The sequence below is a fragment of the Rhinopithecus roxellana genome, chromosome 7, assembly GCF_007565055.1.
Source record: "Rhinopithecus roxellana isolate Shanxi Qingling chromosome 7, ASM756505v1, whole genome shotgun sequence".
Lineage (NCBI taxonomy): Eukaryota > Metazoa > Chordata > Mammalia > Primates > Cercopithecidae > Rhinopithecus > Rhinopithecus roxellana.
Window position 1 is genome coordinate 114816832 of NC_044555.1, and position 16331 is coordinate 114833162.

The 16331-nt window shown below is 40.6% G+C and overlaps 1 protein-coding gene across 1 annotated transcript in view; it reads left to right on the forward strand.

Moving 5' to 3' along the window:
* Positions 1-16331, forward strand: part of MAGEC3 (MAGE family member C3) — a 61045-nt gene that overhangs the window by 30199 nt on the left and 14515 nt on the right. The window contains 6 exon segments of the mRNA XM_030933659.1: positions 216-350; positions 13174-13201; positions 13204-13435; positions 13555-13563; positions 15444-15526; positions 15529-15835. Coding sequence (XP_030789519.1) covers positions 216-350; positions 13174-13201; positions 13204-13435; positions 13555-13563; positions 15444-15526; positions 15529-15835 — 794 coding nt within the window.

Genomic DNA, 16331 nt, shown 5'->3' on the forward strand with positions numbered 1-16331 from the left:
TGGTTTTATTTTTGAGACCTCTTTTCCTAATTTCTGGTCTTAAGATTTACCCTATGTTTTCTTATAAAATTTTATACTTTTTAATTTGACATTTTTTTTTTTTTTTCTGATTGCATTCACTCATCAAGGGAAAGACACTAAAGATAGAGTACACCTTCCATCACAGGTAGAGGTTGCCCCAGCCTAGTCCTGCCCCTGCTATTTGACCTGAGTAGCCCCAGAAAAAGTCCACAGATAAGGACTTTTCTGACTTTCATCTTGGGCATCTGAGGGAGGTGAGGCTTTTTCTGAGGGGTGGAACTTGAGATCAGCGACTGGATAGTCTTGTCCTCTACCCCACATACTTCAAGGTAAGGACTCTAAGGAAAGACTGAGGGGACCTCCTGCCACAGATATAGGGAGCTTTAGCCCTGCCCTCCCTGTACTGTTAGCCCTGGGTGGCCCAAGGCAGGTTTCCCCAGTTATGATGTCCGTAGACTTTATTTCTGGGACCTGAGGGAGGTGAGGCTTCCTCACCTTAGATTCAAGTCAGCAGAGAGATTTCCAGCTCCAGCATGCATTAAGGTGAGAATCCAGAGAAGGGACAAAGGTAGCCTTCCTCTATAGATGGACTGAGCCTCAAAGAACCTGCCCCTCGTGTGAATCCTGAGAGGTCCCATGCATGGATATCAGGTAGCAAAAACCTCCATCCCCTGATGTCCTTTTAGAGCCTTTCGTGGAGACGATATCCTTGGCCTGAGGAAGACAGCCTCAAGTCAGCAGAAGGGCGGGGGTGAAGACCCTGATCAAGAGTAAATATGATTACCTTGAGGAATTGAGAAGTACACAGGGGACCTCGCAAAATCCAGTCTGTCTCCACTCTTAGCCCTGGGAAGAAAAGATTTTTAAAATTGAGGAAGTCTAATATATCATTTTCTCAAATGAATCGTGATTTAGTTTCAGGTATTACATCTCTTTGCCTAAGTCCAGTTCAAGAGATTTCCTCCTATGTTTTCTCATAAGTTTTGTAGCTTTTAATTTAATTATAATCCATGGAGTTATAATCCATGTTAAAATAATTTTTATATTAAGTGTGTGATTCAGGTAAATTTTATTTTATATTTTTGCATATGGATGTCCAGTTGTAGTCATAGCATTGATTAAAATACCACTTTACACACATTTAATTGGCAAAAAGTACAAAAACAAACAATATCAAGTGCTGATGACAATGTACTAAAATGAAAACACTCTTACACTGCTAATAGAAATGCAAGCTAGTGCAGCCTCTTTGGAAAGCAATCAAGCCTACAGCGCTTGTACTCTACAACTTTGTAATTTCCTTCCTAGATATAGGCCCGCAGAAACTCATATAAATACAGTATACACATAAAAAAGAGTTTATCCATGTGTCTGATAAATAAACCAAATCTACATGCTGCAATGAAAATAAAGCTCAAATAATTCTTACCTTCAAAAAAAGAAATGAAGCAAGATTTGTAACCAAATACTACTTCTGTACATTTAACACACACACACAATAATATTACATACTTTCACATATGTGTAAATAAATATACGAATAGTGAAATAGACATTCATTAAACAAGCAAGAGTGAGTGCCTTTGAGTGAAGGACAATAGCCAAGGGAGGTTAGATGAAGAAGAGAGAAAGTAATGAAGTAAAATATAAACAAAAGAAAGGTTTTCAGAAAAAAAAAAAAACCACTACTAATATTTCTCAATTCAGTTGGCTTGAGACATTTGTAAACACTCCATGGACCTTATTGGGGCCTTCTTCTGGATTATCTCTTCTGTTCCATTAAAAAAAACTATTCTTTAACCAATGCCATACTTTCTTTGTTATTACTGTAGCCTTATAGTTGTAAGAATCAAAGAAAGAGGAATGAAACAGGAAAGGTGGCTTGACAGCTAAAGACATGTTTATTAACTTCACCCTCATACAATGAGTCCCAGTGAAACAGTGGACCTTAATTTCAGGTGCACTAAGATAGGGAAGTTAAAAGCAGACTCAGGGAGTATGCCTGCAGCAGCAGGAAGATGTATGGGAACAGACCCAAAACTCTCCCTCCCAGATAAGCACAACAAAGAAACAGAGGCAGTCCAAGCCTCTGATGAACACTCCTGCCTTAAATCCTTAAAAACTCTTAGTCTGTAACAAAATAAATAAATAAATAAATAAATAAATAAATAAATAAATAAAGATTTTTTTTAAAAAGAGGGCCTCTAAGCTAACTCGTCCAAAAGCCCCTCTCAGGTGTATTTCTCTAAAATAAACCTGGAAAGGCCTATGCATTATTTTTTGTTAGTAACTGTTACTGCTGCTGTGAGGATAATAACTGAGCAAAATGTTACAGTAACTGAGCTTTTCAGTCTGATATTTTACCTTGAGGGTGTTATAATAGATAGTCCTACTGCAAATAGTAGAGTGAGTAAAGCAATTTCTGAAAGGGTGGCATAGTAAATAATTTTTTATTAAAAACATTTTAATATTTGGCTTAAAAGGAGAGGTAGAAATGAAAAAAAGTTTTTGGTGAGCTAGGGGTGAGATTGAATAAAATGAGTAGTTTTTACTCCATTACTTATTTTTTATGATTTTCAGCTTAAGATTTTTTATTTATTTACATTAATATTTAGGACGTTTTTCTGGACTGTTAGGGGTGGCTTCCTTAACTTTTTAGGCTTTGATTTGAGTGTGATGTATCCAGGAGATAATTTCTGTAACGGATATAATTTCAACTGTAGCAAATAATAAAAATCCAAAAACATTAGGCCATACTAGAATTTAACAATAGGTGAGCTACAGTTTTTGAAACATAATTTTCTTTCTTCAGTTTCCCATTTTTATTAAAAGATAAATTATGGTAGGATTGGTTTGCTTTATTATACTGGGCTTAATTATTTATATACAGTGCAGCAAGAATTTGCTACTAGACCTTTTAAATTGGCTTTGACGGAACTTTGTTTCTTAGAAGGAATATGAGATAAGACTTTTTAAAGTCAAGCCCAGCCATGGATGGATTTGTACCATTAAATACCTATGAGCTGAGCAATTTTATTTTCTGGAGGTTCTAAGATCACTTGGGGTTCCTGGCCTGTTAGAAAGTGACATTTTTTGCTTACCATAGATTAGAAACCCTGTACAGGGACTGTGTACACAAAATACGAGGTCAGTTTTTCAAGGGTTTTATTGGCTTTATAAGTTGTTTGATTTTTTAAAGGAGAGCGTACCATTCCAGTTAAAGCCTTGGTAAAATAACCAGTTTTGTTTTTTTTTTAAATTGTATTCTGTTACAAAATAAAACAGGTTCTTGTTGTACTTCTGCAAACAACTATATTGTTGTAATTTAAGAATACTTATAACTGGTTTTTAAATTTTAGAGGAACTAGGCAGAAAGAAAGACACTTTAAATTCAGTTTACAGGAGTATACTTTGCCTAGTTGTTAAAGGCTTTAGCTAGCTTAATACAAGTTTTCTTGACTTTGAAAAATAAAATAAGGATTAGCAGTGTTTTAAGCAAAAGGTAAAAACTTGTTTTTGTGTTTTATTAGTTTAGTCCATTTTATTAGCTTTTGTTTTGCTTGATATTTATAAACATTTTACTTTTCATGAGTTCTGTACATTTTGTTGTTGTTGTGAGAAACCTGCATTTAAGAGCATTTGTTAAAGTGACACAGCTTGATTATAAATCATGTTTTGAAGAGAATTAAAACAAAATAACAATTGTAAATAACAAAATGTCTAGTTTGGGTACAATTAGAAACACGATGGACAAAGAAATTTGGTTATTTCTGTGGTTTACAATAACCTAACATAACAGCTTTCATTGTGATTAATAGCATGTATTTGTACATGAGAACTTTAGACATACTAGACAGTTTTGGAACATATATTAATATAATATTATTCCCTAAAATATAACTTATTAGACATCATTTTTGCCATTTTATGTACCTAAGCATGTTAAATAATTCTGTTTACCTCTTTTCCAGATGCTTCAGAGGCCCTGTGCAGCACCCAAAAGTCAGGGGTTAGGAAAGACAACCTTGACACTAAGGTTTGATTTTGGGAAGCGTATTAAATACATTTTAAATTTAAAACACTTGATATTATGAAATAGAATTTTAGATTACCCTAAGTTGGTTTTTGAGGATTTGTTTGTTTTGCCAAAATAATGAGCTAAAAGTTTGGGAAAGCAAAACCCATTTATTAGCCTTTTCTATTACATGAAAATCCTGTTTAAGAGAGAAAGTTAAATTTTACCCTTGCATTAGTTTGCTAGTAATGTTAACCCGAATTTTAATGAAACCTTATAGACAATCCTATTTAATTTTAATCAGTTTGACCATGAAGTGAGGTTTTTATATACCTTTTAAAACCCTTGACAAGTTTTGCTAAAGAGTAGATTAGCATTTTAAGAAAACTTTGGTGCTTTAATTTTAGTGTTTAATTTATTTAAAAAAAAAAACCCATATAATACCCTTTTGAGTTTAGCTAATATTTTTACACAGTGTTTTGTGTGTGTGTGTGTGTGGGATTAATTTCTACAATGTTTTTATAATTTGCTGAAACCATTCACTTTATTTTATTTAATTTTAAGACAATTTTTTTATTCTTAAGAAAAATGTATATTTTTATACCTTCTTATAATTTTTAACTAAAAACACTTTCTTACTGTTTTTATACACCTTAAATGCAAATACATGTTTAGTAGCTTTAATTACATGTTATGATGGTAACTTTTAGCAATTTTAACTTTAATGTATAACCTGTGAAGGTTTTAAAATTGTGTGCTAGATGCAGATGAAGTTGGACTTTTTCCAGCATAGTTAGGGGCATGGTTACTTCCATACCTTTCTGGCCTTACCAATTGTGACACAGGCAAGTTGACAGTTTTTAAAGGCTAAAGAAGCAGGTTACAACCTTAAAACATTTAACAACCCTAGTAGCTGACCAACATAATGTAGACCACATTTTTACACCTTGAAGACATTAGTATTTTACCAATAATTTCTAAGACTGTTTTTATTTTTAAATATTAAAGTTAGGTGAACTGAAAGATACCACAACTTTTATTTTTGCCTTAAAGATGTTTGATTTCAGCACTTATTTTTCTTAGGCCAATTAATTAGAGCTTTTTTTAAATAGACCTTGCACACATAACACATATATAACCATACAGACAACAGAACAAGATCCAGTAGTTATAAGATTTTTTCTTTGGTAATTTCCCAATTGGATTATTGGCCTTCAGGTAAAGCCCTTTAAGAACAGGGCTAGGAATACAGTTTCCAGGGCCTAATAAACAAGCATAGATGGAAGACAAAGACAGATTTCGAGAGGTACTTATTTACATCTAATTCCAGAGATTCCATAAGGAAAACAGATTTTTTCCAAAACGAGATTTGTGGTGACTTTTCTGTTTTCTCAAGGAGTCCCAGGCCACCAGAAGTCATTTTAGGGTTTCTTATGCATGCACCAGGAATGAGGCAAGACAGAGTGGAGAAAAGTAGTTCAGATGACTGAGGGAAAACCTTTTCCAGGAAAACAAGATTTGTGAAGAGAAAAAGATAAAGGTCTTTTGAATATAATTATAGCTTGGATATCCATTTTAATTAAGCTAAGCACTCTTTTTTTTAACATGCAGAGGTTAGAATTATATAAATATTATGCCAAGTTAAATTAAAGGATTAGGTTATGTGCAGGAATTCCCTGTGAAAAGGAGAGGGATTTTCAGAGAAAGAATCCAGATGCTGTTTGATTTGTGACAGATTAGACATGGAGAAAGGGACATGAACGTGAGCAATGCCTTTAACTCTAGCCACTCCCCAGAGAGGGAGAATGGCAGAGGTTGTTTGACTGGCGGGAGTAGTTTTTGAACGGGTAACAGGTGGAGAAGTAGGAGGGGTGAGGCTAGGGGCTAAAGTCTTGGGTATAGGATGGGCTGCTGGGGCAGAGGGTTCGCACGGGCAATGAGTGGTGCAGGGGATTGAGAATACAGAAGGAGTTCATCTGCAGGGTTGAAAGGAATTTTGGAGGAAGGGGTTTCAGAGGAAGGAGAGACCTGGGGAGGGTTTTTATTAAGAAGAAGGATTTTATGAGGGGTGAAAGCTTGACATAGGGAGGGTCAGGATTTAAGGTAGAAAAATGCCTGAAAATAGACAACCTCTTGCCATTTGCCATTCCTCGTTATAAAGTTGGTAAGGTCCCTGAGAGTTTGAAAGTTAAAGGTTTCATTTTTGGGCCATCGACTGTCATTATCTAATCTGTACTGGGGCCAAGCCGTGTTACAGTAGAAAATTAAATGCTTGTGCTTTAGGGTCCCCGTAAGCCAAATTTGGTGAGGTTGCCAAGACGACAGGCCAGAGGGGAGGACATAGGAATGTGGGGTTGTTTGTGACCCACGTGGACTGGTAAGAGGAGGCCGAGGGTATCTGTTTTGTTCGAGGCATGCCCAGACAGAAGACAGAGACCCAGAATCCTCTTTCCAAAAGAGGACGGTTATTCTGAGAAGAAACTGCACATCCCCAAGATTTCCTCTAGCTTAGTCCCACTGGTCCTCTGAGGACCAGGATGGCAGGCCAGACTTTCTCTGATACCAGGAGAAAGCCACGAGAAGGCAAATTTTGTCAGCTGGCTGAATTAGTGTCCGATGTTGGATGTTCGGGTTGGAATTGGTAAAGGGCCTCCCAGACTGGAGCCACATGAGAGAGAGAGAGAAAAAGAAAGAGGGAGGAAGAAGGAAGAGGGAGCAAGGGTTAGGGAGTGAAATACCCATTGCAGGTGGTTGGTGGTGGATTCTTGAGACCTGAGGGTTTTGAGGGTCCACTGGGGAGTAGCCCCGGCCTGAGTCTCAGTCCCCTTCAGGTTAGTTGTCCTTCTCATGCAAATCACTTGAAAAGTGAAGTGAGAGAAAAGATGGAGTGGGTGGCTAGAGACTCTCAGGATCTAGGAGTTAACTCAGGATGAGCTGCCATTGCCCACTACTTCTTGGGTTGCAAGAGAGCCTTTGCCCCCAACACCCATCCCAGGTTTTGGGACCAAATGTAAGAATTAAAGAAAAAGGAAAGAAACACAAAAGGTGGCTTGACAGTCAAGGCACGTTTGTTTTAGGGAAAACAAACCTGAGAGGAGCTTCTAGCCAAGTTAGGTGAGAGGCACTCTTTCTTACAGACTTTCTTACAGACTTCTTACAGACTAAGAATTTTTAAGGATTTAGGGCAGGAGAGTTTATCAGAGGCTTGGACTGCTTTTGTGTTGTGCTTATCTGGGAGGGACAGTTTTGTATCTGTTCCCATACCTCTTCCTGCAGCTGCAGGCATACTCCCTGAGTCTGCTTTTAGCTTCCCAGTCTTAGTGCACCTGAAGGGAAAGGAATGTGCTTATTAAGGCCCACTGTTTTACTGGGGCCCATTGTATGAGGGTGAAGTTTGGCAGTTACCTAAGATACTCCTACCACCTCCACCACCACCCCAACACCCATACCCAAGCTGCTTTATCTGTGTTTTACTGTCTGCTCTTTCTGGCTGCTTGTTGTTAAAAGAGAAGTGATTTCCTTGAAATGCATGAGGCTAGAAAGGGAGCTGGAACTTAAAGGGGTGGTGTTTGTCCCAGATGACAGTGCTCCTGCTCTGTCAATAGTATATAACATAATTGAGTTGTGTGATTCCTCCAACTTCATTATCTTTTAAAAATTGTTTTACAAACCTAACACAGTAGGCACAAGGTCTGTATAAAGAAAACTATAAGACTCTGATGAATGTAATGAAGGGATATTCAATTTTCAAGGATAGAAAAGCTCATTATTGTCAAGATGTCAATTCTAACTTGATCTATTGCCTACAATCCCAATCAAAATCCTAGCAAGTTATTTTGTGGATATCACCAAACTTATTTTAAGGACTAAAATATGTTTTATGTGGAAATGTAGAAGACTAAGATTAGCCAACACAATATTAAAGAAGAAGAAAGTTGGAAGACTAACACTTCCCAACTTCAGGTCTTACTATAAAGTTACAGTAATTGAGACAGTGTGATATTAAAGAAATAATAGACAAAAAGGTCAAGGAAATGCAATATATAGCCCAGAAATAGACCTACAGAAATATAGTCAATCAACTTTTGACAAGGAATCAGAGGCATTTCAATTAAGAATAATCTTTTCAGTCAATTATACCAGAACAAATGGACATCCACATGGAGAAAATGAAGCTAGGCACAGACCTTAAACTCTTCACAAAAGCTAACATAAATTCAATCACAGACCTAAATATGAAAATAAAATTTTAAAAACCTATGAAACACATAGAAGATACCATAGGAGAAAACCCAAGTGACTATGGTTTGAGAAAACTTTAGATACAACCCAAAAGGAGCATCTATGAAAGAAAAAATTGATAAGTTTGGCTTCATAAAAATGAAAAAAATTCTGTTAAGAGAATGAAAGGAAAAATGAAAAACAAGGATAAAAGTTTTGCAAAAAAATCTGACTAAAGATGTGTATCAAAAATATATTCAGAACCCTCAACTCAATAATAAGAAAGCAATCCAATAAAAATGGACAAAAGATCTGAATAGATATACACTACACCAAAGAATATATACACATTGCAAATAATAATGTAAAAAGATGATTAGCATCATATGTCACTAGGGAATTACAAAGTAAAACAAGATACCACTACACACCTTTTAGAGTGGCTAAAATCAAAACAACTGAAAATTTCAAACACTCAACAGGAGGCTGAAGAACAGGTACTCTTAGTCATTGCTTATTTTAATTGGAAAAAAATATAGTCACTATAGAAACAGGATTGTATGATTCTATGCATTTTAAATCTGGAAATGATAAAGTAGATAAAGAAAATGCGCTAATCACACTATTGTTGCTGGGATTTGGGTAGAGGATGGTGGTTGACTATCGAGGTGAAGCAAGAGAAATTTTTGGCTAAAAGAAGGGATCTCTATGACATTTTAGTGGTAGATGTAAGACTCTGTATTTGCTACGATAAATAAAAATGTTCATTATAGTGAACGCTGATGTATACAAAGTTTTAAAAATCAGCCATGCACTGGGTTTTCAAAAGGATGCCAAGAAAAGAATGGATTTTACAGGATTAAATGTAAAAGGAGAGGCACCAGCAAAAAAGGGTTTGTCTTAGTCTAGGTGAGAGATGAGCCACAGAGTTAGTAATGGAGATCAATTGAAGTGGAGGGACTTCACATGGGTTTTAGAGGTTGGGGTAACAGATGCTGCTCTTGGATGTGATAAAAATTGAGAGAAAGGGAGGCATCAAGTATATCAAAAAATGTGCCACCTATAGCAAAAAAGTCACATTGAGCTATTATTTTTTAATAAGTTGTCAGCCCTCATGTGTATTTTATAACCTCTCTGAACCACACACAAATGCTCCTTCTTCCTTGAAATCAGGGAATGCCCTCCCCTCCCCCAAACCTGTGTGCAAAAAAATCTACATTCATGGCAACTATGGTAAATCTTTAGTGACAGAGGCGGCATGTTCTTTGAAGGCTGAATCTAAGTGAGAATAAGGAACTGAAGGTGAGTCATTTGGGGCATGTTAGGAAAATGGTTATGTTCACTCCTTTAAAAGGTCCCTGACACTCCCCATTGATTCAATCCCAAGAACGTTAGTCCCTCTCTCTTCTGGACAGGAGATTTATTTCCAATGCCAGGAGGTAAAAGGATAGGCTGCCATTTTCTTTTTACTATCCATAACTAATGCTCCCTTCTTGGGACCTCAGAAGAAAAGCTCCATGAGGATAATTCCCAAGGACATGGAGCCAGAGCTGGAATTTACACACCAGCTGCCTCCCAGTCTGGGAGAAGAGCTTCCTTGTCTGTGGGTTTCCACCTTGAGCGCTGAGGTTTGATCCACCAATCCTGGCTATGAGCAGAGGCCCACTACCCCTGGGACCCTGAGCCAAAGCTGAAGAAGGAAGTTAGCTCATAAACGACTGAGCTGATCCTGACCATAGTCAATAAAATGGGCCCCAACCCTCAGGAAAGTCTCTGGCAAAGCCACAAGTCAACGTTTTTTGGAATCTCAGAGTTCCTGAATCCTGCTGAGGGTCTTGTCAGGAGTAAGAACAGCTGAAAGGAAGTATGTGAGTCTCCTATCTATATGGAGAGGAAAATAAACCTCTATTCCCATCACATTTGGGCAAACTAGTACTGCCTCTAAGTCAGTAAACTGTTTTTGGATGTGGTCAGGTTTCTGTCATCAACACAACATCCCCTGTTCATGACTTTCTGGAGTAGAACTGTTCACGTTATATTTCTTGGATCCACAGAGTTCCAGAGGTAAGCAGAAGCACTGGCCAAGTAGGAGAGGGAATTAATACAGCATTGTCCCAAGTGGCCTTCCCCCAGCCACTATTGAGATTTCAAGTCTTGCTCTCAGGAAGCAAAGGTTCATGAAAGCAGTCAGGCCTTTTATGGCTGAAACAAGGGGGCAGACATAGATGCTATTTCCTGTGCTCCTCTTTGACTCTTATCATCTTACTTCCCCCTGGTACTGAAGTGACCAAAGACCCCAGCCTCTTTCAGTGCTTTCAAATCCAGGCTTACTGATGCTCTAATTTACTTATACTGCGAACTTGCGTAAAGATAATTTATACAAAGACTTCTTATTCTGAGTATGTCTGTGTATTTTTGCAGTTTTTTTATAATAAACATTTTTAAGGTAGGTTTTGAATTTCCCTGTAATTGTTTTCTCTGTTTAATATGAAAAAGAGTTCCACTTAAGTTAGGTTTTTTGTATGGATATTCTGTTGTTCCACTGACACTTATTTCAAGAAGACTCTCTCCTGCTCTAAAGCTGCAAGTTTTAGCACATGTTTATACATGTTTTGTTGGTTTTGTTTTTCAGAACTCTCCATTCAGTTCCTTTGGTCTATCTCTGCACCCAAATCTCAAACTCTTCACTATAGTAGCTTTGTAATTCTTACTATCTGGTAGACAAATGACTCTTTTTCAAGTGTATATTGACTATGCTTGTCCATTTGCATGTCTTTATATTTTAGAATCAGGTGATTCTCACATGCCTTCAGGTCCAAAGTCCTTTGGCAGTTTTGATTTAGGATTGCAATCAATCTGTAGATTCCTTTTTGGGAAGAATCAACATATTTAAAATATTGAATATTCATGCCCATGAATTTATTTTATTTTATGTTCAGGTAGGACTTTGTTAATATGCCTCAACAGCATTTTAATATTTTTGTCTGTAAAAATTTTTTGGTTAAGCTTTTTTAACCAAAAAATATTTTAACCAGCCATCAGCTGCCTCCCAGTCTTATTTGGTTAAAATGTTTTTGGTGAAATTATTTTCCTAAGATAATTGATATTTTGGTACTATAGGTTAAAACTATATATTCTTTACTTTCATTTTCATACTCTTTCCCTGACAAAAAATGAAGTTGATATTCTTTCGAATATTGACCTTATACTAGCAAACTGATATACTATTATATATTGAATAAATTATCTTTAGTTGTTTTGGATTCTTTTCATGCACAGTCTAATCATCCATTAATCACAAAAGCTTTGTTTCCAACTGGCCAATCCTCATTCCTTCATTTATTCCTCTTTGGATTACTGTACTTGCTACTACCTCTAGTATAAGAAGTAATAGAAATACTTGTAGCAGAAACTCTAGGTTAGGTCTCAAGTTCAAACTAGAGGCTTTCAACATTTCCTTAAAAGATATATCTGTTATAGGTGTCTCATGCATATCCTTTTATCTAGTTTGGTAACATTTTTCATATTTGATAAACTTTGTGTTTAAATAATTTTAGATTTACAAGAAAATTACAACAATAATAAGAAAGTTATCATATGTTCCGCACTCAATTCCTCCTGTTAGTAACATCTTACCTTGGTAAGGTTTCCTAAAACTAATGAACCAGTATTTATACATTGTTTTTAACAAATATTATTTATTTATTATTGAACATACTTCAGCCACATTTTCTTACTTTTCACGAAATTCTGTTTTCTATCCCAGGATCCCCTGAAGATACTCCATTGCTATTAGTTATCATGTTCCTTAGATGCCCTTTGGCTGTACCGGTTGATTGAGACATTTTTCGACTTTGAAAACATTGACACTTTTGACAGTTTCGTGTGGTTAGGCATTTTGTAAGATTGACTTTGATTGGGATTTATGTGATTTTTTTTGTCATTATTTGATGTAGGTTATGTTTCCTGGAAGGATGAACAGACAGGTGAAGTGCTATTCTTATCATATCATACTGATAGCACATAGTACCAACATAATTTGTCACTGATGATATTAACTTGATTACCGTGGCATCGTGGTGCTTTTTAGCTTTATTCAGGGTAAAGTTACATTATTTTTTGCCGTATGTTATACTGTCATCATGAGAAGCACAGGGAGACCCAGGACCAGCCAGTATTCACATGAGGCCTGTGAGAGAACTGCAGAGACTCCCTGCCCACAAAGAGGAGGATCCACAGAATCCAGCTCCACTACTACTGCCAGTCCTGGGAGGCCCTGGGGCATGGTGGCCCACTGTGACGTCCCCCTGACATCTCAGAGGACAGAAAGAGGAGAAGGCTGTGCTCAGGTGAGTCTCACTTCAGATCATGAGAGGGGAAGGGACTCAGGCCCTTCTAGGCATCCCTACGATGACACAGAGGAAGGACTGATGAGGCATCCCTCCCAAGAAACAGAAGGACACACAAATCCAGTCCCTGTTTTCACCCTGGGAGGCCTTGGGCAGGGCCCTCAGTCAGGGATGCTGGCGCTTTTCACTTCGTCTTGGGGGGCGTCTCATGGAAATGGGAACCTTGATCTGAAGAACAAAGTGTCTGGAGAGCAACGGAAGGGCTCCCAGGCCATGTCAGGAATAACTGCAGGAAAACAGAGTCCTGCCCGCACCATTTCAGAAAAAGGACACCAGAGTCCTGCCTGGGGCCTAGGAGGTCCCACTGTGGGTGGATGGGATTCTCCCTCTCTTCTACCTTGCAGGTCTCAGGGATGGGAGTGGCTTATTCGGAGGTGAAAGACTCAGATGCACAGAGACAGGCAGCCCAGGCCGTTTCAGGAGTCCAGGCACAGCCTCTCAGGAAGGCAGGAAGGGAACACCCACGACTAGTAGTGCCCCCTGTCCTGTCCCTGTGCCTGCTGCCAGCTCTGGAGGAGCCCATCAGGGTCCCCAGATGACAACTTTCTGACTTCCATTTTGGGAGTCTGCTGGAGGGGAGGTTTTCTCTGAGGAGGGCAGTTTCAGTTAAGCAGAGGGAGAAACCCCAGGGCTGGCCACTCAATGAGAAGAGAACTCTGTGGAAGGACAGTGACCTTCCAACATGGAGGGGAGGCACAGGCTGCACCCTGCCACTCCCTGAAAAAGGATGTGGGGAGGTGGGCAGGGAAATATGGATGAGGGGCTTGAAGTGAGCAGGAAAAGATGGAGGGGTACTGAGAGGTGGGCAGGAAGGGGTGGAAAGGGTCAGGGAGGTAGGCAGGAAGGGGTGGAGGGGGCCCAGGTGATGGGTAGGAAGGGGTGGAGAAGGGCCGGTAGGTGGTCAGGAAAGTGTGGGAAGGAGGTAGAGAGGTGAGGGGTGGTTCCTCCATAGAGAGGAGACCTAGCCCCACGCTGCCCCTGCTGTCATCCCTGGTCAGTTCTGGCAGGGTTGCAGGATGTGCTTTCCCAACTTGCATCCTGGGAGTCTGAAGTATTTGAGGCATTTTGTGAGAAGGCTCAATTGAGATCAGCAGACAGAAGACTCTTGGAACCAGCCAATCCTCAAGGTAAGGGCCCTAAGGGAGAACTGAGGGACCTCGCACCACAGAAAGAGGCAGCTCTTGCCTGCCCTGTACCTGCTGTGAGAGTGTAGGTCATAGACAGAAAGAGGGCAACCAAGGGCTGAGGGACACGTCCTCATGATAGAAGAAGGGGGGAGGTGCTGGCCCTCTAGGGAATAAATAGGAAGACTTTGAGGAAGACAAAGGGAACTGCCACCTCAGAGGACAGATCCAGAGATTCCCACCCTGCTCCTCCATATCAGCCCTCGTAAAGTTCCCCAGTCAGCTCAGGCTGAGCGACAGCCCTCTCATTGGTGGGTGAGGGGTGTAGGGAAAGGGAAGGCCTTGGTCTGAGGGTCCCATGGCAAGTCAGCACAGGGACCAACTTCCGGCTGGCAGAGGGAAGATTCCCAGGGCCTGCTGGGGATAAGAGTGAGGACTGAGGAGTCACATGTGCATCAGAACAGACATGAGGCCACCCCGATTGCCTCCGTGGTAGAGTGCTGGGAGGCGGCTGCCACCTCACCACCTCCCACAGCTCTCAGGGATGTGGAGTTTGCCCTGAGGTTTTGGCTGAGGCCAGAAGAGTGGTAGGGACATGACCCTGTCTAAGAAAAGGTGAGGATGCTAATTAAATTCTGATGGGACCATGCAGTCCAGAACTGTGGGGTTCTGGGTGTCTGGCCAGCCCCAGCTGTCAGCCCTGGGAGGCCCAAGGCTCTGCTTGCACTCTTTAGCCTGAGGGGCTCCCTCACTTCCTCTTGCAGGTGCTCCAGGAACCAGCAGTTGAAGATCTGGGTCTGAGGCACACTTCCTAAAACCAGCACCGCAGAGGAGGCCCAGGCAAAATCAGGAGTCAAAGTGAGTGCACACCCTGACTGTGTACCAAGGGCCCTACCCCCACAAACAGAGCAGACCTGGCAGCACCTGGCCATTGCCAACTACTGCCATTCCTGGTGCCTCAGGCTCTGCCTGCCAGCTGTGCCCTGAGGTGCTTTCTCACGTCCTCCTACAGGTTCCCAGGAGGCAAACCCCCTAGGAAGACAGGCGACCTGTGAGGCCCTAGAGCACCACCCTAAGAGAAGAAGAGCTGTAAGCCGGCCTTTATCAGAGCCATCATGGGTGAGTTTCACACTTGAGGCCAATTGCAGTGTTCCTCTCTCCTCAGGCCTGTTGGATCCCATCATCCACATCCCTGCCCACACATTTACCTTCTGCTCCTGAGGAAGACGTTTTACCTTTGTTTTGAAATGTTCCTAGCCGCAACTTTGAGGAAGACTTCCAGAACCGAATTGTGATAGAGAACTTGGTAGATGCACAGGATTCTACAGATGAGGAAGAGGAGAAAGCCTACTCCATTTCCTCTTCCTCTTTCTACTTATTATTCCCCACTTCTTCCTTCTCTTCTTCTTCCTCCTTCTCCTACTGTTTCTTCTCTTCCTCCTCCTCCTCCTCATCCTCTACTCTGATTCTTGGTGCTCATGAGAAGGAGAAGCTGTCTGCTGGGATGCTGCCTGTTCCCCAGAATCCTCCTGAGAGTCCTCCCCAGGGTCCTCTCCAGTGTTCCCTGTCCTTCTGCTCCTCCTCCACTTTATGGAGCCCATTCAATGAAGAGCCCAGCAGCCAAGAAGATGAAGATACAAGTACCCGGCACAGCCTGACAGATGGTGAGTCCTTGTTCATTTATACACTGGATGAAAAGGTGGACGAGGTGGTACAGTTTCTTCTCCTCAGATATCAAACCAACAGCCGGTCACAAAAGCAGAGATGGTGACGAATGTCATCAACAGGTACATGGGCTACTTTCCTATGATCTTCAGGAAAGCCCGTGAGTTCATAGAGATTCTTTTTGGCATTTCCCTGAGAGAAGTGCACCCCGATGACTCCTATGTCTTTGTAAACACATTAGAGCTCAGCTGTGAGGGGAGTCTGAGTGATGAGCAGGGCATGCCCCCGAACCACCTCCTGATTCTTATTCTGAGTTTGATCTTCATTAAGGGCAACTGTGCGTCTGAGGAGGTCATCTGGGAAGTGCTGAATGCAATAGGGGTGTATGCTCAGAGGGTGGACTTCATCTGTGGGGAGCCCAGGGAGCTCGCCACTAAAGTTTGAGTGCAGGGACATTACCTGGAGTATCGGCATGTGCCCAGTAGTGCTCTTCTACTTATGAATTCCTGTGGGGTCCTAGAGCCCATTCAGAAACTAGCAAGAAGAAAGTAATGAGATTTTGGCCATGCAAAACAATACCATCCCTAGTTCCTTTCCAACCTCCTCCAAGGATGCTTTGAAAGATGTGGAAGACAGAGCCCAGGCCATAATTGACACCAAAAATGATGCTACTGCCATGGCCAGTGCAAGGTTCCGTGGCATCTCCAAAATCTTCTCCTGTCTTGAGTGAAGTCTAGGGCAGTTTCTTACCTCTGTGTTTGAAGAGGGCAGTTGAGGTACTAGGTAGTGGAGGGCCCAGGTGGGCTTGAGGGAACAACAGTGTTCTTCGCATTTCTGTTCCCTATGGGAGAGATGGAGATTTACCTCTTTTCCTTT